Source organism: Siphateles boraxobius, unplaced genomic scaffold (genome assembly GCF_051911475.1).
Source record: "Siphateles boraxobius isolate OS27281-9 unplaced genomic scaffold, OSU_SipBor_1 6, whole genome shotgun sequence".
Lineage (NCBI taxonomy): Eukaryota > Metazoa > Chordata > Actinopteri > Cypriniformes > Leuciscidae > Siphateles > Siphateles boraxobius.
Window position 1 is genome coordinate 36,397,968 of NW_027509186.1, and position 26,163 is coordinate 36,424,130.

A 26,163-nucleotide genomic window follows, 5' to 3' on the forward strand; every position below is an offset into this window, starting at 1 on the left:
ATGTCTTCTCAGAACAAAACACAACAGAACTATATAAAAGCAATTCACATGAGCATGTTTAAACTAATGGGTTTATAATTTCATTTATTTTATACGCTAGCCTACTCCACATAAGAAGAACAGACATGCCAACTAGTTACTGATCTGATGCAGACACAGTTGAGCAGACTGATATATATATATATATATATATATATATATATATATATACATATATATATATATATATATATATATATATATATATATATATAAGATGTAAGACAAAAAAAGACAAATAGCCTATGAAGAAACAGTGACAAACTTAAAAGTTAAATAAAAATGCGAAAATTGAAACTTACATCTTATTTTTTTAAACAATATTGTGTTTAGGTATTGTTGAATTTCTCATCTTAAAATTAAAACAATTTGGCTTACTCCTCCAAATTTACCTTTGTGAATACTAAATTTTGCTAAAAGAAGTAGCAGATTAACTAAATAATATTCCTTATGATAAGATTTGTCGTAAGAGGGAAAAAAAACAAATAACATTTTTAAAGCACAGTTGATGAAGCGGACTGATTACGTCTTGTTTTGTAGAAGGTTGACGCATGCTCACGTGAATGAGAGCGCGGTGCAGTTCCATTATTCACCACAGATTTTGTCAATTTGTGGGGGCGCTGTAGAGCTGGGGAGGGCTCTGCCCCGTTTAGTATCATAAATACATGCCTGCCGAATCCATGCGCTACATTTTAATATCCTGCTCACTTTACGTCTAGAAAATCCGAAAAATATTTGTTTCAGAATGCTGAACAGATTTATAATTTATTATTAATTCAATGCATAAAGAGGTCCACCAATATTTTGGTGGGGCTTTGCCACACCTGCCCATACAAACGAGCCGCGGCTGCTTCCAATGGTCAGACGGAGTGGTTTGATTTTGACGGGACCTTTTTAGCTAGTCAGGTTGGGAGAACAAATCAGCTAGGTTTTAGGGTTCTAATTAGGTTAGTTGAAATAGTTTATTATCAACGGCGATGTTTAAACATTTGCTACTGCGCAGAGGAACGCGAAACATGCCGCGCGAGGACTTCATGGATGAATCGAGCGAGTTGGTGAATCATTTTCACTCAAAGGAACCGATTCGCTACAATGAACTTTTCAACTTAAGCCAACCAAGACCCGCCTACATTTCTCTCCTCTCCTCTCCTGCTCGCAGTTCTAGTTCTCCAACTTTCAACAAGTTATGTGCGGCGCTTAGTCAAATGGGATCTGAGGATAAAATAATCAGCTGGTTCTGCCGGTTAACGGTTATTACAGCTTTCTTCTTGATTGGCTTTATTATTGGTGAGTTTCTCTACCTTTAAATAAGCATTTTTGAATATGTGCAATGCCTCTCGCGAGACAGGTTGTTTAGACTGTCCTTTGTGCATACTTTTGCCATAAAAACAGGTTGACACAGTTGCAAAATAGGGTTCTTTAGAAATAGAAACTAATATGTTTATTAATGTTTCATTGCTTATGGTCAAAATCAGATTGAGATGTTTGAGGTGTTGGTCTCACCTGTCCAGATCTCCTGTGCTGCATTCCTCAGTTCTTGAATGTCAGGATTTAGGACAGGTGCGACTATACGGAGACCCCATAGATCTTTATTTAAATGCAGGTGTTTAAATACCTTTTATTTGGATAAATGTGTTTACAGATAAACACAGTCTTGAAGAAATGTTCAGGGGTCCCGCAACCTGGAAATATACGAGAATTTAACATAAACATTTTTTTTAATCATGGAAATATAAATCAGTGATGTATATTTATTTTTTGAATGCATTTTTTGTGTGTAATTATGTTAAGCTCTAAATATTGCATTTGGTAGAAATTGCTCTCTGCGAGTTAGATTCTTTCATAAACATGCTAAACCAAATCTGCATGGAGAAAAAGTCATGAAAATCCATTTTTTCAAATGGTGTGTAAACCCTGGATGTTTTGCTCGCTTTGTTTATTGTTGCTTTCAATGATACGTTACACTCTTAAAAATAAAGGTTCTTTATTGCAATTGTTGGTTCCATGAAGAATCTTTAACATTAATGGAACGTTTCCATTGTGCAAAAGATTCTTTAGATTCTTCAAATGTTCCTTACACTTGTTTCTTTGAAGAACTGTTCACTGAAAGGTTCTTTGTGGAACCCAAACTGATTCTTCTTTGGCATTTCTGTGAAAAAACTTTATTTTTAAGAGTGAGTGCATTTATTATTAATTTTGAACAGACACCCTCATCATGACTTTCTCTTCTGCACATTAAACAGATGAATGGCTAATATTTCTCAGACCTGGTGGTGTAACAGGTGTGTGTTTCTCATCATCTTAGGCTGGTTTGCTCGACCTACTACTGTCAATCATGGACACGCATCGAAAAGCTTCCTGCGCGACTTTCTGGATGAGATGCAAGCAGAGAATATTAAACACCATCTCAGGTGCCTTTACATAAACTAGTCCTGATATTATTGATTTATATTAAGTGCATCTCAAACATACAGTAAGGTGGTAATACAACTGCATGTATTGTTGGCGGATTACAGGTAATATAAATATAGGAGTTGCAACATTTTTAGGTCATTTATGAACTAAAAGTGTTTATCTTTTTATTTTGTTTATTTAATAATAGTGTTTTTGTTTAGTTTAGGGAAGAATGTTGTATGTGGAATGAATATTAATGTTGTAATGTGAATGATGGATGGTTTTGTTCGGTTGATGTTGCACAGTTTTCTCATCCAAGACACATTTCTCCTACGGGAGACATTAAAAGTGCCTTTACTGCTAGCCTAGCTGTCCTTCTCATGTCGAGATGAGCCAGTCTAGATAATGTTTGTCATAAACAGGAAGTTCACTCGGCTCCCACACCTGGCAGGAACGCAGCAGAATCGGGATCTGGCGGAGCAGATCGGAGCCGAGTGGATGGAGTTTGGGTTGGATTCGGTAGAGCTGGTTCCTTATGACGTGTTGCTGTCTTACCCAAATAAAACAAGACCCAACTACATCTCAATAGTGGACCAGCTGGGCAATGAGGTTCATACTGACAACACACACGAACACACTCAAACACACACACACAAACAAGGCTTCTTTTGAAGGACTCTGACATTTTTAGTGATAGTCATGACACGCTTTCCTCTAGATATTGCAGCCAATGTTGCACCATTATAAAATTGCAAAATGTTTTCCTCAAAGTTTCCTTGCACCCACATGCATTACAAAGGTTGAGAATATGTATAAAAACTATACATTTTAAGGTTATTGGAAAAATATGCATATATACACAAACATTTCAATATTTTGAGTGTAGGGAGATCGACTCGATCACGTCATTCGCTGCTTCATGTGAGTGGGCGGAGCTAAAGAGCTATTTTGGCAAGTGCTGCATTTTTCGACTCTGATTGGTGTAATTTTCTGTACAGCATCATGGGTAAAGTTTTTCACCTCTAATTCCACTGTTAAACACAATTATTTTTAAATTAAACGGCTTCAACAGAAGCAAATACTATCGATTAACAAGCTCATTGCTCAAAGTAAGGCTGTCTTTAAAGATTTATAATTTAACGTTCAAAATCAATTCCCTTATGGAGGAAATAAAAAGTTTTTACTTTCTGGAACCCGACTCTTGCTAAAAATTATCTTTTAAACAGAATTTTTTTAACGAAACAGGCCTGATGATGTCATTGGAGAAGTTCTTCAAAGAAAGACTTTAGAAAGACATTTATGCACTTTGTGCTTTTAAAAACTCAGTAACCGGAACAATGATCTGAAGAACGTATAATGTGACTTCAAAAACTATTTAATACCCCAAAACACATAAATCTAGAATCTTGAACAGTCCAAAATGAAGAGGACTCAATACTGAACATGTTCAGTTCTCTCTCTCATGACATCAGAAGCCTGATGAAGTGTGTTTTTAAGAGCTTTATCTCGTCACGAGTGAGGTGTGAGTTGTGATAGTGACAGATTAAAGTCCAAGACTCTGTCAGAGGATGTTTGGAAACACTTCATTTTACAGTACAGTACTTACAGTAAACTTACCTAGAAAGTACTGGGTAAAATAAGGTAAGTACATGGGTTAAGGTTAGGTTTAGGGGCAGGTTCAGGGTTAGTACCCAGTTATTACCCAGTTATTGTAATTACTATAATAAGTACATAGTATTTACAGTGCATAATTCAATCAATAGCAGATCTCTCTCTCTCTCTCTCTCTCTCTCTCTCTCTCTCTCTCTCTCTCTCTCTCTCTCTCTCTCTCTCTCTCTCTCTCTCTCTCTCTCTCTCTCTCTCTCTCTCTCTCTCTCTCTCTCTCTCTCTCTCTCTCTCTCTCTCTCTCAGATCTTTAACACCTCCATGGCTGAACCGATCCCTGAAGGTTATGAAGATGTTACCGATATCGTTCCTCCTTATAGTGCTTTCTCTGCAAAAGGTCAACCAGAGGTGATGCACACATACAGCAAAATTTAAAATCCACAAGAAATCAAAGCTGACCCTGTGTAATGTCTCAATTCATGATCCTGGTCTTATTATGCTTGATTAATCATTGCATTTTATTCAAAATGAAATCAAATGGTTGTTTTCATAATGTTTCATAATTCAAAACTTATCAAACTTATACCGCTATTCAAAAGTTTGCAGTTTTCACCACTGATGTTATTCATAAATGTTTCTTGAGCATCAAATCATCATATTATACTGATTTCTGAAGGATCATGTGACGCTGAAGACTGGAGTAATGATGCTGAAAATTCAGCTTTGATCACAGGAATAAATTACATTTTACAATATATTAACATAGAAAAACGTTATTTTAACTTGTAATTGCCTAATATTTCACAATATTGCTGTATTTCTGAGCAAGTAAATGCAAGCTTGGTGAGCAGCACATTACATTTTGAACGGTAGTTTATAGAAGTGATATTTTGTATTTGAGTAAATAAAGTATTTGAGTAAAATGAAATCTCCAGCAGGATCCTGATATTTGTGAATTGTAGGATGAACTGGTGTATGTTAATTACGGACGGACGGAGGATTTCTTTAAGCTGGACAGAGAGTTGGGAATAAACTGTACGGGAAAAATCGTCATCGCTAGATATGGCAAAATCTTCCGTGGGAACAAGGTAGCATTTAAAAGTAGTTTGGATGTAATTTTTAATGAGTTATTTTATCTTCACATAAGAAAGAAAAGCCTATGGGCTTTGAAGGACAGCTAATCCTGTGTGTGTTTGTGTGTGTGTGTGTGTGTTTGCAGGTGAAGAATGCGATGTTAGCGGGAGCTAAAGGGATCGTGCTGTTCTCGGACCCTGCGGATTACTGTGCGGAGGGCGTTGAGCCGTATCCCAAAGGCTGGAACCTGCCAGGAGGAGGCGCTCAGAGAGGGAACGTCCTGAACCTGAACGGGGCGGGAGACCCTCTCACACCGGGATACCCTGCGAAAGGTGCGAAACAGACTCTCCAGGACATTATCATGAAAACACAAGTTAAGAGAGTCTTTTCTTCTCGATTGTGACGTATATCCGAGTGAAACGACTTCTCGAAGAAGAACACATTAAGGCGGGGCTTTATTTTGTCTGTGGGAAACTGATTGGATGGTCGTGGTTTGCTATTGGTCGATCTCATTTGAGTGACAGGTTGCCCCGCCCTCGCACCAATAAACACATCATCATAGAAGAGATGTTGATTAAAGATTTTAAATTTAAAAAAAGTAACACTTTACAATAAGGTTCATTAGTTAACATTAACAAACTAATGTAGTTAATAACTAGTTAACATTAACTAATAATGACCTGCACTTACACAGCATTTGTTCATCTTTGTTAATGTTAATTTCAACATTTACTAATACTTTATTAAAATCTTGTTAACATTAGTTAATGCACTGTGAACTAATATGAACAAACATTGAACAGCTGGAGTTTTATTAACTAACTAGGGCTGCAAAATATATCGAAATTATCAAAATATCGCAAATGTATATATCGCGATATATATTGCAACGGCTTGCAATAACTGGGGTCATGAACAAAAGACAAAGAAAAAATCACTCATTGCTCTTGGCTAAATAACTTTTGTAGCTTTCATAAAAATCAGGATATATTTAATTCATACAGTGAAAACTAAGCAGTATTTTGTTTTTACATGTGATTATTTAGTTTCTGTTGTTAACTAATTCTAATGTAGGCCTTCCTGAAACCCTAAACCCTGTGGTTTACACTGATGTTAAAATAACACTTCTTATGCTACAGTAAAACACTGATGTTAATATAACACTTCTTATGCTACAGTAAAACACTGATGTTAATATAACACTTCTTATGCTACAGTAAAACACTGATGTTAAAATAACACTTCTTATGCTACAGTAAAACACTGATGTTAAAATAACACTTCTTATGCTACAGTAAAACACTGATGTTAAAATAACACTTCTTATGCTACAGTAAAACACTGATGTTAAAATAACACTTCTTATGCTACAGTAAAACACTGATGTTAATATAACACTTCTTATGCTACAGTAAAACACTGATGTTAAAATAACACTTCTTATGCTACAGTAAAACACTGATGTTAAAATAACACTTCTTATGCTACAGTAAAACACTGATGTTAAAGTAACACTTCTTATGCTACAGTAAAACACTGATGTTAATATAACACTTCTTATGCTACAGTAAAACACTGATGTTAAAATAACACTTCTTATGCTACAGTAAAACACTGATGTTAATATAACACTTCTTATGCTACAGTAAAACACTGATGTTAATATAACACTTCTTATGCTACAGTAAAACACTGATGTTAAAATAACACTTCTTATGCTACAGTAAAACACTGATGTTAATATAACACTTCTTATGCTACAGTAAAACACTGATGTTAATATAACACTTCTTATGCTACAGTAAAACACTGATGTTAAAATAACACTTCTTATGCTACAGTAAAACACTGATGTTAAAATAACACTTCTTATGCTACAGTAAAACACTGATGTTAAAATAACACTTCTTATGCTACAGTAAAACACTGATGTTAATATAACACTTCTTATGCTACAGTAAAACACTGATGTTAAAATAACACTTCTTATGCTACAGTAAAACACTGATGTTAAAATAACACTTCTTATGCTACAGTAAAACACTGATGTTAAAATAACACTTCTTATGCTACAGTAAAACACTGATGTTAATATAACACTTCTTATGCTACAGTAAAACACTGATGTTAAAATAACACTTCTTATGCTACAGTAAAACACTGATGTTAAAATAACACTTCTTATGCTACAGTAAAACACTGATGTTAAAATAACACTTCTTATGCTACAGTAAAACACTGATGTTAAAATAACACTTCTTATGCTACAGTAAAACACTGATGTTAAAATAACACTTCTTATGCTACAGTAAAACACTGATGTTAAAATAACACTTCTTATGCTACAGTAAAACACTGATGTTAAAATAACACTTATGCTACAGTAAAACACTGATGTTAATATAACACTTCTTATGCTACAGTAAAACACTGATGTTAATATAACACTTCTTATGCTACAGTAAAACACTGATGTTAAAATAACACTTCTTATGCTACAGTAAAACACTGATGTTAAAATAACACTTCTTATGCTACAGTAAAACACTGATGTTAAAATAACACTTCTTATGCTACAGTAAAACACTGATGTTAAAATAACACTTATGCTACAGTAAAACACTGATGTTAATATAACACTTCTTATGCTACAGTAAAACACTGATGTTAATATAACACTTCTTATGCTACAGTAAAACACTGATGTTAATATAACACTTCTTATGCTACAGTAAAACACTGATGTTAATATAACACTTCTTATGCTACAGTAAAACACTGACGTTAATGTAACACTTCTTATGCTACAGTAAAACACTGATGTTAATATAACACTTCTTATGCTACAGTAAAACACTGATGTTAATATAACACTTCTTATGCTACAGTAAAACACTGATGTTAATATAACACTTCTTATGCTACAGTAAAACACTGACGTTAATGTAACACTTCTTATGCTACAGTAAAACACTGATGTTAATATAACACTTCTTATGCTACAGTAAAACACTGATGTTAAAATAACACTTCTTATGCTACAGTAAAACACTGATGTTAATGTAACACTTCTTATGCTACAGTAAAACACTGATGTTAAAATAACACTTCTTATGCTACAGTAAAACACTGATGTTAATGTAACACTTCTTATGCTACAGTAAAACACTGATGTTAAAATAACACTTCTTATGCTACAGTAAAACACTGATGTTAAAATAACACTTCTTATGCTACAGTAAAACACTGATGTTAATGTAACACTTCTTATGCTACAGTAAAACACTGATGTTAAAATAACACTTCTTATGCTACAGTAAAACACTGATGTTAATATAACACTTCTTATGCTACAGTAAAACACTGATGTTAAAATAACACTTCTTATGCTACAGTAAAACACTGATGTTAATATAACACTTCTTATGCTACAGTAAAACACTGATGTTAATATAACACTTCTTATGCTACAGTAAAACACTGATGTTAATATAACACTTCTTATGCTACAGTAAAACACTGATGTTAAAATAACACTTCTTATGCTACAGTAAAACACTGATGTTAATATAACACTTCTTATGCTACAGTAAAACACTGATGTTAATATAACACTTCTTATGCTACAGTAAAACACTGATGTTAAAATAACACTTCTTATGCTACAGTAAAACACTGATGTTAAAATAACACTTCTTATGCTACAGTAAAACACTGATGTTAATATAACACTTCTTATGCTACAGTAAAACACTGATGTTAAAATAACACTTCTTATGCTACAGTAAAACACTGATGTTAATGTAACACTTCTTATGCTACAGTAAAACACTGATGTTAATATAACACTTCTTATGCTACAGTAAAACACTGATGTTAAAATAACACTTCTTATGCTACAGTAAAACACTGATGTTAATATAACACTTCTTATGCTACAGTAAAACACTGATGTTAATATAACACTTCTTATGCTACAGTAAAACACTGACGTTAATATAACACTTCTTATGCTACAGTAAAACACTGATGTTAATGTAACACTTCTTATGCTACAGTAAAACACTGACGTTAAAATAACACTTCTTATGCTACAGTAAAACACTGATGTTAAAATAACACTTCTTATGCTACAGTAAAACACTGACGTTAAAATAACACTTCTTATGCTACAGTAAAACACTGATGTTAATGTAACACTTCTTATGCTACAGTAAAACACTGATGTTAAAATAACACTTCTTATGCTACAGTAAAACACTGATGTTAATGTAACACTTCTTATGCTACAGTAAAACACTGATGTTAAAATAACACTTCTTATGCTACAGTAAAACACTGATGTTAATGTAACACTTCTTATGCTACAGTAAAACACTGATGTTAAAATAACACTTCTTATGCTACAGTAAAACACTGATGTTAATGTAACACTTCTTATGCTACAGTAAAACACTGATGTTAAAATAACACTTCTTATGCTACAGTAAAACACTGATGTTAAAATAACACTTCTTATGCTACAGTAAAACACTGATGTTAAAATAACACTTCTTATGCTACAGTAAAACACTGATGTTAATGTAACACTTCTTATGCTACAGTAAAACACTGATGTTAAAATAACACTTCTTATGCTACAGTAAAACACTGATGTTAAAATAACACTTCTTATGCTACAGTAAAACACTGATGTTAATATAACACTTCTTATGCTACAGTAAAACACTGATGTTAAAATAACACTTCTTATGCTACAGTAAAACAGTGATGTTAATATAACACTTCTTATGCTACAGTAAAACACTGATGTTAATATAACACTTCTTATGCTACAGTAAAACACTGATGTTAATATAACACTTCTTATGCTACAGTAAAACACTGATGTTAAAATAACACTTCTTATGCTACAGTAAAACACTGCTGTTAAAATAACACTTCTTATGCTACAGTAAAACACTGATGTTAAAATAACACTTCTTATGCTACAGTAAAACACTGCTGTTAAAATAACACTTCTTATGCTACAGTAAAACACTGATGTTAAAATAACACTTCTTATGCTACAGTAAAACACTGATGTTAATGTAACACTTCTTATGCTACAGTAAAACACTGATGTTAAAGTAACACTTCTTATGCTACAGTAAAACACTGATGTTAATATAACACTTCTTATGCTACAGTAAAACACTAATGTTAAAATAACACTTCTTATGCTACAGTAAAACACTGATGTTAAAATAACACTTCTTATGCTACAGTAAAACACTGATGTTAAAATAACACTTCTTATGCTACAGTAAAACACTGATGTTAAAATAACACTTCTTATGCTACAGTAAAACACTGATGTTAAAATAACACTTCTTATGCTACAGTAAAACACTGATGTTAATATAACACTTCTTATGCTACAGTAAAACACTGATGTTAAAATAACACTTCTTATGCTACAGTAAAACACTGATGTTAAAATAACACTTCTTATGCTACAGTAAAACACTGATGTTCACTTTCAGAAGTTGTACGGATGTTTTCTTGTCACAAAAAGAATGTAAAACACGTATGTAGGTTATATAATTTTAAATATATTTTAAAGATAATTTCAGTTTATTTTACACACTTTAAGCTATAAATGTATCGAATATCGCATTATTTAATTTATCGCATATCGCATTTTTCTTCAATATCGTACAGCCCTATAACTAACGTTAACAAAGATGAACAAAAACAGTAACAAATGAATTGCTTATTGTTAGTTTATGTTAGTTAATACATTAACTAATGTTTACTAAATTAACTTTATTGTAAAGTGTTACCACTAAAAAATAATGATGTTCACGGATTTATATGCATTTATAATAAATACTGCAGAATTCCATATAGATACAAGAATTGTGAATTTTGAATTCATGGTAACTTTAAATGTCTGGTAGAATACACCTACCGGTCCAGCATGGAGGACGCAGTGGGGCTTCCCGGGATTCCTGTGCATCCCATTGGATATCATGATGCAGTTCACCTGCTGCAGTGAGTCGCCACTGCTAAAAAATACTTAAATAATGGCATAACATTTTTTACATTATTATTTTTATAATAATTTTTTAATTACTTAAAATACTCTTTTTTATTTTACAGTACAATAGTGCTAAGCCGATCAGATGCAACCCCAAATCAGAAAAAGTTGGGACATTTTGTAAAATAAAATAAAATCAAGAATCTGTGATTTGTTCATTCTTTTTAATCTTTTTTAACTGACAAAAGTACAAAGAAAAGTTTTCCAATGTTTTCACTGACCAACAGAATTGTATTTTGTAAATATGAACTAATTTTGATTTTGATGGCTGCAACACACCCCAAAAAAGTTGGGACAGAGACATGTTTACCACTGTGTCACTTCGGCTTTCCTTTTAATTACACTTTTTAATCATTTGGGAGTTGAGGATACTAATTGTTGGAGTTTTGCTAGTGGAATATTTGCCCAATCTTGTCTGATACAAGACAGCCGCTCAACAGTCTGTGTTCATCATTGCCTGATTCTCCTTTTCATGATGGGTCATACATTTTCCATAAGAGACAGATCTGGACTGCAGTAAACAGGAGGAACATCCCTTCTATGGTGCAGAGTGTCTAGAAACCACTCAGTTTTAGCATGTGCAGAATGAGGCCTGGCATTGTCTTGCTTCCCAGGAAAGATGTCATCTTGATGGCAGTTTATGTCTCTGTACAATCCAAATATATGCCTCCATGTCAATGGTACCTTCTAGGGCTGGGATAAACGATTAATCTAGCGATTATTTTTTCGATGCATCGATTAATCTAACGATTATTTTTTCAGTCCGATTCGATTTCGATTCGATTATCGATTATCTCCCCATTAATTGACTAATGGCAATTTATACATGTTGATTTACATATCTGAATGAAAAAAAACATGAATTCCTTAACATTGCAATATATGTTTATTACGATTAAAATTCCAAAATAAAAGACTATACAAGTGCAAAGTAATGCATTCTTAGTCAGAGGTAGCATTCAATAAAACCTTGAAAACACATAGTCCTAGCTTACTGAAAAAAAGTGCAAACTGTCATGAAACATTAAAGAGCCACAAAATAGTAGGCCTATTTATGGTTTAATTTTCTTTGACTGACCAAATTTGAAAGTTGAGACTTTACTAAATGTTACCTTCTTGGTCCTGTCTGTCAGCGCGTTGTCAGAGTCCTCTTATGTATTTTTCACGTCATTAATAGCTATAAGGACATTCTTGCAGCAGTCTCGCACGCGCTTAGAGCTTGTGTGAATTACACGTATAGAATGAAGTTAAGGAACAGCCTCGATCCATCAGGAAACGCCACATAGGTCGCTGCATTTCACAGCGCTTCGTGACATTTTTTCCCTCGGCGTGAAGAAGCCGTTCGCCGAGATTTGTTAAAAAATAGCGGAGTGCATTCATGATCATTAGGCTGCCGGTATAATAATCATCCTGGTGCCGGGTCTGAGTGAGTAATTTACTCTTTAAAATAGAATACTTTTATTTTACTCATTTAAGACTGCTCTTATGAGGACACTCGACAAAATGGATAGTTTGGCATAATTTGTGTGTGTTATGGTTTAGTTCAAGCCCGAAAGAGAACTTGATAAACAACGCACATTTTTCTGTGTGTATGTGTGTACTTTAGAGGAACGAGTGCGTGCCACCTTGCACTTCTGATAGTCTGAGGAGCCACTCGTGTTGCTACTACTCTCCGGCACCGCCATCTTTGTTTTGGGTCTGACGAATCGACGCGCATATTTTGCGTCGGCGTATTTTTTGCGTCGACGTAATCAATGACGTCGACGCGTTGTCCCAGCCCTAGTACCTTCATAATAATGCAAGTTACCCATACCGTTTGCAATGATGCACCTCAATACCAGCACAGATGTTTGCTTTTGCACCTGTCACTGGTGAAAGTCTGGTTGGTCCCTTTCGTCTTTGGGACTGAGAACTCGATGTCCATTTTCTCCCAAAAACAAGTTGAAACATGGACTCATCTGACCACAGCACACATTTCCACTGTCTTCTAGACCATCTGAGATGAGCTCAGGCCCAGAGAACTCGCCGGCATCTCCACATAGAACTGATGTAAAGCTTTCTCCTTGCGTAACAGAGATTCAAGTGGCATTTCTTAATGCAGAGTCAGACTGTGTTCAGTGAAAACGGTTTTCCAAATTACTCCTGAGCACATGTGGCTGTATTTAACGGATCAGCATGATGGTATCTTGTGCAATGCCATCTGAGGGCTCAAAGGTCACGCACATTCAACAGAGCTCTACTGCCTTACCCAACACAGACTGAGATTTCTCTGGATTCCCTGAATCTTGTGACAATAGTATGTATTGAAGATGATAAAAGACACATTCTTTGCAATCTTGCATTGAGAAATGTGATTTTTTAATTGTTTGACAATTCTCTCATGATATTTGGCACAAAATGATGAGCCATGACCCATCTTTGCTTAAAAAGACTGAGAAGCACTTTTACACCCAAACACGATACCCTCAACTATTACCAATTCACCTGCTCATTGTGGACTGTTTCAAAAGAGTTGGATAATCTAATTTGGATAATCTTTTCACTTTTATTTTGTCTCTGTCCCAACTTTTTTGGGGTGTGTTGCAGCCATCAAAATCAAAATTTGTTCATATTTACAAAAAATACAATTATGTTGGTCAGTGAAAACATTGGAAAACGTTTCTTTGTACTTTTGTCAGCTAATAAAAGGTTAAATAGAATGAACGAATCACAGATTCTTGATTTTATTGCATTTTACAAAATGTCCCAACTTTTTCTGATTTGGGGTTGTATGATATTTAAATATTATTTAATATTTATAACATGAGTACAATAGTATAATTCTAATATAAATATATTTCTTTATCAATTTGTTGCATAATTTAAATATATATTTTTAATATTTAATAATAATAATAATAATTATTTGATAGTGTGGTAGATTTTTCTTCTTACACACCTGACTCCTAATTACCTGAGGCGTCTCCAATGGAAACCCATCATCTTTATACTCCAGCACTTCGTCTACAGTCGACCACTGGCTTTGAGTCGGACGACGTCTCGTCTTTTCCTATATCACTATCAGAGTGTCAAGACAGCTTCCCTAACACACTTACTGCACAGTGTTAACTAGACAGACTCCAGATAATGTCTTAGAATATGCTTTAATCTCGGCCGGAGGATCTCAGAGAGAATCCCACAGGAAAAAGAACAAAGGAATACAACAGTTTTTATAGAATAGGAGCATGGCAAAAATGACATGATGTATTACATAATTTCCCTACAATTTGATTGGTTCTTCATATGCAACTAGATAGAAGCAACTTAGATCTCAAATCATTAAAAAAGGGAAAAGGTTAGAAGTTCAGTTGATTACTCAATATGTCACGAGACTATCATGAGACTATTCTAGACTGTTATATTTTTGATGTTGTCTAGTCAGCATCTCAGAAATTTCCACTTAGTAATATATTTATTTTATTGATTTGTTTCATTTTTATAATCTAAATAATAATACAAAATATGAATAATATTTTGAATAATAATAATATTTATTATTTAAGTCAATTTGAATGGGGAATCAGTTTTTCTTTCTTTTTTATCCTAAGCTGATCACATTTGTTCCATTGATTTAAATTTGCAATATCATTTACATTTTGTTTCGTTACCTCACCTGAAACGAGTCATTATATGATGTCACTTCCTGTAGGCATATGGGCGGGCCTCTTCCTCCGGATAACTGGAAGGGTTCACTTAACATCTCGTATCGACTTGGACCGGGATTCATGGACGGAATTAACCAGAAGTACGAGACTTTCCTTCCTGTAAATCCACTAATATGAACCAGGTTTTATCCAGTGTTCAGATTTCTTTATTACAATAGTGCATATTTAATTACATAATGCCTAATTTGAATATTTAAGCATAACATTTCAGAAAACTTGCAATACAAAACAACTGTCTTAATGTACTCTAATGATATCTATTAGTTAAAATCATTTCACCTGTGGTGTCTTGCTTTAAGATTTTATTTAATATGAAAATAATGTAGGGAATGACTTGGTTGCATCATAAAAAGTGGGGCGTGAACATTTATTAAAGAAGTAAACTGTGATTCAGTCAGATAGTTACTATTCTAAACCTCAACCTGAACATCCACCGTTAAATCCCCGACTTTTAACCCCACAACCTCTGATCCTGCTGTTCTGAAGTGGAACTTAAACTTTACACAAACTTAATCAGCTTACACACACATATTCACACACTCCTGGTAATCGTTAACTGATTTGAATGCATGATGTCAGCAGTACAGAGAGGTTTGTGCGCTCAGCGATCTCATAAAGTTGCAGAGGCCACACGTTTGCTTCTCACAACACACACACACACACATACACACACAAACAGAAAGATTCACACACACTTCTGTGGCTCTGTTGTTTTTCAGTAATGAATTCTGGAGGTCCGCCAGTTCACACAATGGCCTTGTATTTGGCGAGCCCATCTCTCACACACAGACACACACACACAGAGAGAGAAAGTCGTCAGGCTATAAATAGCATAATCCATCCATCCATTTTCTTCCGCTTATCCGGGGCCGGGTCGTGGGGGCAGCAGTCTATGCAGAGATGCCCAGACTTCCCTCTCCCTAGACACTTCCTCCAGCTCTTCCGGCCCCATACTCTTCCGCCCAGCGACCCTGCAGAGAAAGCTCATTTCGGCCGCCTGTATCCGGGATCTTGTCCTTTCGGTCATGACCCACAGCTCATGACCATAGGTGAGAGTAGGAACGTAGACGGACCTGTAAATCGAGAGCTTCGCCTTGCAGCTCAGCTCCTTCTTCACCACGACAGACCGGTACATTGACTGCATTACTGCAGAAGCTGCACCGATCCGTCTGTCAACCTCCCGCTCCATCCTTCCCTCATTGGTGAACAAGACCCCAAGATACTTGAACTCCTCCACTTGAGGCAGGAACTCTCCACCAACCTGCACTGGGCAAGCCACCCTTTTCCGACTGAGAACCATGGCCTCGGATTTGGAGGTGCTGATTCTCATCCCAGCCGCTTCACACGGCACCGGACAGCCCTTAGCAAAGAGCCCGGGACCCCATACTCCCAGAGCACCCTCCACAGGACGCCGCGAGGGACACAGTCGAATGCCTTCTCCAAATCCACAAAGCACATGTGGATTGGTTGGGCAAACTCCCATGAACCCTCCAGCACCATGGAGAGGGTATAGAGCTGGTCCAGTGTTCCACGACCGGAACGAAAACAGCACTGTTCCTCCTGAATTCGAGGTTCTACTGTCGGCCGTATTCTCCTCTCTAGTACCCTGGCATAGCCTTTGCCGGTGAGGCTGAGAAGTGTGATCCCCCTGTAGTTGGAACACGCTCTCCGATCCCCCTTCTTAAAAAGAGGGACCACCACCCCGGTCTGCCAGGCCAAAGGTACTGTCCCCGACCGCCACGCGATGCTGCAGAGGCGTGTCAGGCAAGACAGCCCCACAACATCCAGAGACTTGAGGTACTCAGGGCGGATCTCATCCACCCCCGGTGCCTTGCCACCGAGGAGTTTCTTGACTACCTCTGTGACTTCAGCTTGGGTGATGGACGAGTCCAGCTCCGAGCCCTCAGCCTCTGCTTCCTCAATGGAAGACATGTCGATGGGATTGAGGAGATCCTCGAAATATTCCTTCCACCGTCCGACGACATCCCGAATTGAGGTCAACAGCTGCCCATCTCCACTGTAAACGGTATTGGTAGGGCACTGCTTTCCCCTCCTGAGGCACCAAACGGTTTGCCAGAATCTCTTCTACGCCAGCCGGTAGTCCTTCTCCATGGCCTCACGGAAATCCTCCCAAGCCAGATTTTTTGCCTCCACAACCACCTGGGCTGCAGTCCGCTTAGTCCGCATTCCGGATCTGGTCAAAGCTCCGCTGGAGGTGGAAGTTGAAGATCTCTCTGACAGGGGACTCGGCCAAACGTTCCCAACAGATCCTCACAGTACGTTTGGGTCTGCCGAGTCTGTCCAGCTTCCTCCCCTGCCATCGGATCCAACTCACCACCAGGTGGTGATCAGTTGACAGCTCCGCCCCTCTCTTCACCCGAGTGTCCAAGACATACGGCCGAAGGTCAGATGAAACGACCACAAAGTCGATCATCGACCTCTGGCCTAGGGTGTCCTGGTGCCGTTATGGACAAGCTGTAACTAGCACAGAAATCCAATAACAGACAACCGCTCGGGTTCAGATCAGGGGGGCCGTTCCTCCCAATCACGCCCCTCCAGGTGTCACTGTCACTGCCCACGTGGGCGTTGAAGTCCCCCAGTAGAATGACGGAGTCCCCAGTCGGAGCACTTTCCAGTACCCCTCCCAGAGACGCCAGGAGGGCCGGGTACTCTGCACTGCCGTTCAGCCCGTAGGCGCACACGACAGTGAGAGACCTATCCCCGACCGGGAGGCGTAGGGAAGCGACCCTCTTGTTCACCGGGGTGAACTCCAACACATGGTGGCTGAGCTGGGGGGCTATAAGCAGACCAACACCAGCCCGCCGCCTCTCACCGTGGGCAACTCCAGAGTGGTAAAGAGTCCATCCTCTCTCAAGGAGTGTGGTTCCAGAGCCCAAGGTGTGCGTGGAGGTGATCCCGACTATCTCTAGTCATTACCTCTCAAACTCACGCACAATCTCAGGCTCCTTCCCCACCAGCGAGGTGACGTTCCACGTCCCTAAAGCTAATTTCTGTGTCCAGGGATCGGGTTGTCGAGGCCCCCGCCTTCGACTGCCGCCCGATCCACTTTGCACCGGCCCCTTACGGTCCCTCCTGCAGGTGGTGAGCCCACGGGAAGGCGGCCCCACGTCGCTCCTTTAGCTTTAGCTCTATGATGGTTAACCTTTGCTATTAATCCGAGAATCACGTGTGTTTTGAACCGTGGTGCTTGACATCGCACATCCTGCAGTGACTGTCTGTGATATCGATGCTAAAACGATATATTGATATACAGCTCTAGTCGTTATCGGTATAGTTGTGGTCTTTGGTGTGAACAGGCTACAGGAATGCAATTTTGTAAAATGTTGAAGCTGTCTTAACTGTGCTTATTTACCATTTTTATAATATAAAGGATTGTTTTTGTCTTTGTGATATTTTAGTAAAGTACGTATGAATGTCCACACCAACAATCAGGTGACCCGTATCTACAACGTGATTGGCTGGATCCGAGGAGCCGTGGAGCCAGGTGACGTTACACAATCTGGCTTTATTTTGGGGGTCATTTTTGGAGTTTAGTTGCTCTGTTTGAGAGTTTGCGTAGCTTTATTTTACACTATCTAATTGAGTGATGTTCTGTGTGTTCAGACAGGTACGTGATTCTGGGCGGCCATCGTGACGCTTGGGTTTTCGGAGGGATTGATCCCGTGTCAGGAGCTGCTGTGGTGCACGAGAACGTGAGAGCGGCTGGAAAACTCATGAGAAGAGGTGTGTGTCATCTCTCCGTCTAGTTTTGTTTAAACAGGACACTTATTTTGTTCTGTTTCTTTTTGTAATGACCATGTGTTTGTGTCTGTGTGTGTTTGAGGTTGGAGGCCGAGGAGAACCCTGATCTTTGCCAGTTGGGATGCAGAAGAGTTTGGTCTGTTGGGATCCACAGAATGGGCAGAGGTACGAGTAAATGAATGAAAGAAGGAACAAATGAGTGACTGAATACATGAATCAATGTATTTTAATTGATTGAAATGGATAGAAAATGTAAATAATGATGAAATAAATGAATGATTGATTTAATGAGAAAATGCCTGAATGAATCATTGAATATATGAAAAAATTGCACAAATGAACGTAAAAATGCATTAACTAAAAATACATGAATGAATAAATAAAAAATGCATGAATACCAACTGAATTAACGAACTACAGAATCATTGAAGAAATGACAGATAAGTTAAATGAACCACTGAAATGAGTTTATGAATGAATGAATGAGTGTATGAATGAATGAGTGTCCTGTTGCATGTTAGATCGGTGTCGTGTTAGCGGCCCCTAAGTTAATAATGATCTTTGCAACGGAAGTGAATCTGTCAAAACTAACTTTAGCTGGACAATAACTTTATTCTATATAAATGAAGGTGACTTGACTTGTACAAATTCATAAATGAACGAACAGTTGAATGCAAAAATGAACTCTTGATTAAACAAAAGAATCAGAGAATGAATGAAATGACTGTCTGCATCTACTCTCCCTGTATCTCAGTTTGCTGAAAGCTGTGTTCTTGCTCTTCTGTGTGTTTGCAGGATAAAGCCAGAGTCCTGCAGGAGCGAGCCGTGGCCTACATCAATGCAGACTCTGCTATCGAGGGTTAGTGACACACACACACACACAGAGACACAAAGTATCTGAACAAGAGACCTAAATTGTTACATATGAGATTAACACTGCTTCTACAGAACAGAGATACACTCATAATGGTGTGGGTGTGTGTGTGTGTGTGTGTGTGTGTGTGTGTGTGTGTGTGTGTGTGTGTGTGTGTGTGTGTGTGTGTGTGTGTGTGTGTGTGTGTGTGTGTGTACGCAGGTATGTACACACTGAGGGTCGACTGCACCCCCTCCCTACACACTCTTGTTTATGACATCACCAAGAAGGTGAGATTCAGTTTAGAAAAGTTCATAAAGATCTGTCTATTTTACTGTCTATCTATCTATTGTTCTGTTTTACTATCAATATTTCTCACTATATAAAAGCAAGTGATGTTAATATGTGAGAGTGTAAATAAGTGATGTTAATATGTGAGAGTGTAAATAAGTGATGTTAATATGTGAGAGTGTAAGTAAGTGATGTTTCTGAAGGTTTTGAGTCCAGAGGAAGGAGAGGAGGGCATGAGTCTGTATGAGAGCTGGCACAAACGAGACAACTCCACAGACAGAGATGCACCATGGTACTGACGTGCAGCTTCGGGAAAATGAGGATCATAATCATCTATAAGACCATCTGATTGATTATAGATATTTCAGATTCATTACATGCATCTCAAATGTGTGTGTTCTCCCTGCAGGATCAGTAAACTGGGTTCTGGTAGTGATTTTGAAGCATATTTCATCAGATTAGGGATTGCATCTGGAAGGGCGAGATACACGAAAAACCGGGTGAGTGTCCTGTCAGTGTTTACATCTACGCAAAATAGAGTTTAAATTTGCAGCATTTCAATTTTGGGTCCCACTTTATATTAAGTGGCTTTAAGTACTATGTACTAGGGGTGTGCCATATCATACCGTCCACGATAATACCGGTATACATGTTTACATGATAAAAAAGTGTCATATCGCGATATCAATGATATAGCGACGCGATGACGTATGGCGCATTTACGTTCCCTAGCACGCACAACAACAACACCTGTCTGAGCGCGAGAGCAGCCTGTCAGCCTCCGATGACGATTTAGCAATTTCACAAACAGCTTGAGTGTTCACGGGGCTGCCGACGCGCGTCTTCTCTCGTGCGCGTTTAGGAGTCGGGACATGACTGAATGGTCTCTTGCACAATCGGGCCATCAGTGCATCGTAACTAAAGTTTATAATTTTCAAGTCTTCTTTATTCTTATCAGTTTAAACATTCAAGCGGTTTTAAACTATCCAGTAAGCTAAGTTACTCGCGCACTCTCTGAGAGAGTTGCACTGCGTGCATACATAGAGTAGGCTACAGCTCGCGAGAAACTAAAGTTATTTTTCACGGATTATATCGCTTTAATGGGGGGAAAAACGCAAAATTGTGTAAAACTTCCGGTCTTGGTAAGTATACTCATAAACACTGTCGGTTATGTATAAAACTCATGTGACAGTGTGACAGACAGTATAATGAAAACAGCAATGGATCCGTGCACTAGCTGTAAAAGTGACAGCAGCCATAGGCTATGCGTCTGTCATTAATGTTGTCGTCAAAACAACAAAAGATAGCTTTAATTGTAATGAATGAGAATTATTAGCCTATGTATTTAATTTAATCAGGAAACAGAACTAAAAGACTGTGTTATTTTACATTTGATTACTTTATTATGTTTCTGTAGTATTTCTGAATACTGGTGTTAGACCTACACACATTTAACATTTAATTCAAAGATTGAAATCAAGCTTCCTTGTGTTGTGTAAACTCTTAACAACAAAATTACCACATTGTAAAAACGCAATGAGTGAGCAAACATTTAGGCGAGATAAACATAATAAGAAAATTTTCAACAACAACAAAAAAAATGTCTATATCGTCATAAATATCATTATGGCAAATATTCTTGAAATATCGTGATAGAATTTTGAGGCTATATCGCCCACCCCTACTATGTACTTACATTGAAACTAATAATTTGATATAATGGACTTATTGTGTACATACATGTTTTTACGTTGTACTTATCTTTTGAATATACCTGCATGTAACTTCAGCTGTAATTAATGTATGTTTACATTTGTAATTACACTGTTGACCTTTCCCTTACACTTTAACCCACCCTTAAACCGACCCATACCACCACACCTGTCCCTAACCTTACCCGTATCACACCTCAATAGCAGAAAAAGTGGTTTATAATACAACATGAACACAATAAGTACATTGTACATATTTTGCAATGTAAGTATATAATACTTAAAGCCACTTAATATAAAGTGGGACCAAATTTTGTACCACCTTTTCCCCCAGAAAACCGAGCGCTACAGCAGTTACCCGGTTTACCACAGCGTGTACGAGACCTATGAGATCGTGGAACGCTTCTACGACCCGAGTTTCCGCAGGCTGGAGGCGGTGGCCCGTGTTCGAGGTGGACTGATCTTCAGTTTGGCTGATTCTCTGATCTTACCTCTGGACTGTACAGAATACGCCTCGTCTCTCAGCAAATACGCTAACAGCATTCACCAGCTAGCGCTGAAGCATCCTGCTGCCATGCAGCAGTTCGGCATCTCATTCGGTACACAAACTATCCATCATTTAATATGCAAGATTAGTATTTTCAAATCATGCACTCTAGCCGCGTTTCCACAGAAATTACCCGGAACAATTTGTCCACGGAACGAAAGTTCCTGAACTTTGAAAAAGTACTACCTCGCGAGCAGGGACTTTCTGAGGAGCAAATATTTACCCAGACCTTTATTTACACCCTGGTTCCTGCAGTCGAAACACACCGACTACCACCCAAAAGTTCTCAGTTCCTGGGGAAAGTTCCTGCGGTGGAAACACGGCTTCTGAAAAATAAAGGCTCTTTATTGGCATTGAGTTGCATGAAGCTCCTTTAACATCCATGTTATCTTTCCATTACACATAAGATTCTTTAGTGGAAAACGTTTCTTCAGATGATTAAAATGTTATTCACACTCAGAAAAAAAAATATTTAAAGAGGAAATATTATGCTTTTTTCCCCATGTTCATCTTTCTTTAGTGTGTAATGTTTGTTTGAGCACGAAAAATCTCTGCAAAGTCCCTCCAGCTGAAGTTATTCTCTATAGTGTCAGTGTATCTGAACTCCTTAAAACGCCTCCATTGTAGTCTTGAGTTTCTTCCAGGAACGAACACATCAAAATATTCCTCATTTAAATAATTCATACCCAGAATAAAGGGGCGGGCCTGTTGAGTTAGTTAGTATTGTGTTGATACTGCCGGTTATGGTAAGGGGCGGGACATTTCTCAAACACACTTGAAGCGCTTGACCAATCACAACACACTTATCCAGCCGACCAATCAGAGCAGAGTGTGGTTTCAGAAGGAGGGGCTTCACAGAGACCGGAACTAAACAGAGCGTTACTGACAGACTGGGAAGAGAGGAGCTGCAACAATGGGGAAAATAATGAACATTCACGCATGAAAACCTGTTTTAGTAGAGCCAAAAAACAAAACCAAGAATGTGAAAAAGGACATAATAGGTCCCCTTTAAGAACTGATCACTGAAAGTTTCATTGAAGAACCAAAACTGGTTCTTCTGTGCCTTAGCTGCAAAAACACCCTTTTAACCTTTATTTTTTAAGAGCGTAGCAAATTGTGCCATAGTTATGAGTATCAGAATTTGGATGCATCCCATCTCTCCACATGCAATTATTTCCATTTCAAATGCAAAACTCTTGATTTATCTTGCTTCCTGACAGTCAACCTCTTTCTTTATCATGTTTCTAGATTCTCTCTTCTCAGCAGTCGAGAACTTCACGGTCGCAGCGCGAGACTTTCATCAGCGTCTTGATCAGCTCGACACTTCTAAGTACGAATGAAAAAACACCAGCACAGTCTTCAGCACTAAAATGCTAGGTTTGAGTTTACTCACAGGTTAGGTCTTGTATTATAGAGTCTCATGGCCTGTTATATGATGACGTGTTCCTGTGTCACATCTCCTGACACATTACACCTGTTACATTATCTTTATCTGTCTCTTAGTGCTCTGGATGTGCGGATGGTAAATGATCAGCTGATGTATTTAGAGAGAGCTTTCATTGATCCGTTGGGTTTGCCTGGAAGACCATTTTACAGGTAAAGCACAATCTATCATTACATTGTGAAGTTCATATCTGAAGATTAATACTTAGGATTAGTGGTTTAAGTCTAAAAAACAGAAACAATCACACGTTTTGTAGTATTAGAGCTCTAAAGAACAGCTTTTTCTTGGTAGTTTGCTCCTATCCACAATGCACTGTCAAATGCCAAATTTAGCATAACCTGTACTTCCATTAAGAAGGTAATAACCACTCAAGTGTTTTTTGGATCAGTTTAAGTATTACCCGTGTCTGATTAGATGTTTTTTGGTACATGCACAAACTACATGTTTGTCTTTTTCTCTTTGGTTTCTTCCAGGCATATCATTTTTGCTCCCAGTAGTCACAATAAATACGCAGGCGAGTCTTTCCCAGGGATTTATGATGCTTTATTCGATATTGAAAATGCGGCGAACCCGCAGAAGGCCTGGGACGAGGTCGAACGCCAAATCAGCATCTCTGCCTTCACAGTCAACACAGCCGCCGGGACGCTAAAGCCGGTCGTCGGATAAACAGACTTCCTTTAAATCTGCTTTTCAAAACATGCTATTGATGCACGACTACAACATGTCCGCAAAATAGTTAGTTAACATGTCAATGTTTTATTGAACGCAGCAACTATAAGGACCTGACATGCAGATCTGTCTCTCGAGCGAGCGGATTGATCGTCAATATTAAGCAGATTTCTTTCATCCAAAGAGACAAGCAGGGATGGCATTAATTTCTTTAATTTAGTACACAATCTCATTCAGTTAGGATTAACTAATGTCACTGTCAGCAACCCTGATCTAGAACCAATAGGCAATCACTACCGACATATTTTACAGGTTTTATAGTGTTATATTTGATGAAGTGTACTGTACAATGTCATAAAGTTGAACATTTGTGATGAATTGCATTGTAAATTGTGAAAACAATGTTTTTTTTGTTGCTTGGAAATCTTCCATAAATTAACATTTGAGAGATTTGTAAAACCATTCTGATTCAATCTACTAGCAATCACATAATTACTGCATGGCACAAGCTGATTGGCCTCTGCTAATCCTGCAGCCAATGAGATCGCTTGCTCAACATTTAAAAAGTCTGGTTGTTTGTTTGCTGTAAGAACGCTATTAGAGTTCCTCTGAATCCTCCACCTCCCCAGCTCCACCTGCCTAGATCTGCTACAGGATTTATGTATGTCTATTTATGCAGCAGCAGCATATCTTACATGATCTGTGTATCTATTAGCAGTAGCGAGTCCATACTTGTTCTGTAACAGTAATAATCAACAGAAAATCTACATTTTCTTGAATCAGAGTAACTGAACCTGAATGAGGGAGGATTTTTTGTAAAATTGTTAATTTTTCTCAGTAAAGAAAAAGCTCCATTATAATTAGACGTAAACTTGGGTAACACTTAAAATAATGTTAACATACATTATATATGCAACACTTTCGATCATGAATAAATTTTGTAACTAGATTAGTGTAACACACACTCACCCTCTGGATTGATTTCTGGATCAAATCGTTGCCCGCACTCATATCACTGTTTTTTAGTTGATGGTTTTATAATAAAAAAAAAATAGATTAATAATAAAAAAAAGAACTGACAGAAATAAATGTTCAGTGAAATTATTTGCATAATCTATGTGTAAGATTTGAGGGCGAACCAAACACAAATGAATCTTCCAGGTGATTCGTTCAAACATAATTCCACACAAAACTCAACATTTCAGACCCCTAAAACACCAGTCTAATCTCAGGCCATAAATGGAGTGGGCTCCAGCCAAGAACTTAATGACCATGAAAGTCCAACTAAAGGAATAACGCTGTCAATGTTAGATAGTTTGGAAAAGACTGATTGGTTCAGAGATGGCACGGCTCGGAACCCACCAAGATAACGGCAGAGGTTCTGTGAACCCATGACAAATTATTTAAAACAGACCTCCTCCTTTTTAAGGACCTTGGAACGACCCCAGGGTTTACATAAAATTACATAAAATCATCCCAAAACAATTATTGACGGACTTCTAATTAAACATTGTTCAACTACATAATCCAATATTGTATCTACAACCTCTGTATTTGTATATTATGCTTAATCACATACAAGTCATTGTAATTGTTATAACTATTAGATGTTTGAATGAAAGTGTGTCTTGTTTCCTATCAGTACGATCATATGTTCTTAATTCAGAAGATGGCTTGATTGAAATCTGTGTAAAATGTTTTGTGTTCTTATAATAGGAATCATGTCTAAACTATACCCTTTTGTACTCTGCTAGAGCCGGAGAGTAAAGAGATCACAGATAACGCATGATTTACGATGAGCGGTGAAGAGAATGCCACCTCTCAAATAAAGGCAGTGCCTAATCGGTCAGAACTCATCCAAGAGGCTGGACAAACAGTTTAGAATCTTAGGACCCGAACAAAGCCAGAGTTTAGTTGGGTTGAAAGAGTTTGGTTGAGTTGAATTTGTTCGCTAGAGCAGATTTACAGAAGTCATGGAGAAGCCATG

The 26,163-nt window shown here is 37.6% G+C and overlaps 2 protein-coding genes across 3 annotated transcripts in view; one reads left to right on the top strand and one right to left on the bottom strand.

The window, feature by feature from the left end:
- The first annotated feature begins 742 nt into the window (after window positions 1–742).
- Window positions 743–25,265, top strand: naalad2 (N-acetylated alpha-linked acidic dipeptidase 2). Of its 2 annotated transcripts, XM_077207009.1 has the most exons (19): window positions 743–1,326; window positions 2,345–2,450; window positions 2,856–3,042; window positions 4,345–4,446; window positions 5,001–5,126; window positions 5,258–5,444; window positions 11,055–11,148; window positions 14,883–14,978; window positions 18,318–18,403; window positions 18,523–18,642; window positions 18,743–18,825; window positions 19,456–19,519; window positions 19,736–19,803; window positions 20,008–20,096; window positions 20,214–20,304; window positions 21,851–22,115; window positions 23,312–23,393; window positions 23,567–23,659; window positions 23,981–25,265. In XM_077207009.1, the coding sequence occupies exons 1-19, from the start codon at window positions 1,017–1,019 to the stop codon at window positions 24,171–24,173; spliced, it is 2,442 nt and encodes an 813-aa protein (XP_077063124.1). In that variant the 5' UTR covers window positions 743–1,016; the 3' UTR covers window positions 24,174–25,265. The 2 variants fall into 2 exon arrangements, with proteins under 2 accessions (XP_077063124.1, XP_077063125.1); XM_077207010.1 differs by lacking the exons at window positions 743–1,326; window positions 2,345–2,450; window positions 2,856–3,042; ... (1 more) ...; window positions 5,001–5,126; window positions 11,055–11,148 and having other exon boundaries at window positions 5,315–5,444.
- LOC143715301 (NACHT, LRR and PYD domains-containing protein 3-like) overlaps window positions 24,374–26,163 on the bottom strand; it is a 113,052-nt gene continuing 111,262 nt past the window's right edge. The window contains exon 11 of the transcript XR_013195711.1: window positions 24,374–24,518. The gene's annotated coding sequence lies outside the window, so the exon portion shown is untranslated. The remainder of the gene's footprint in view (window positions 24,519–26,163) is intronic.

Bases quoted from the DNA above. Each gene is read 5' to 3' on its own strand.
- naalad2 (XM_077207009.1), top strand. From the start codon at position 1,017: ATGTTTAAACATTTGCTACTGCGCAGAGGAACGCGAAACATGCCGCGC. The intron at 11,149-14,882 runs GTGAGTCGCCAC...CACTTCCTGTAG, and splicing joins GATGCAGTTCACCTGCTGCA to GCATATGGGCGGGCCTCTTC. The intron at 20,305-21,850 runs GTGAGTGTCCTG...CTTTTCCCCCAG, and splicing joins CGAGATACACGAAAAACCGG to AAAACCGAGCGCTACAGCAG.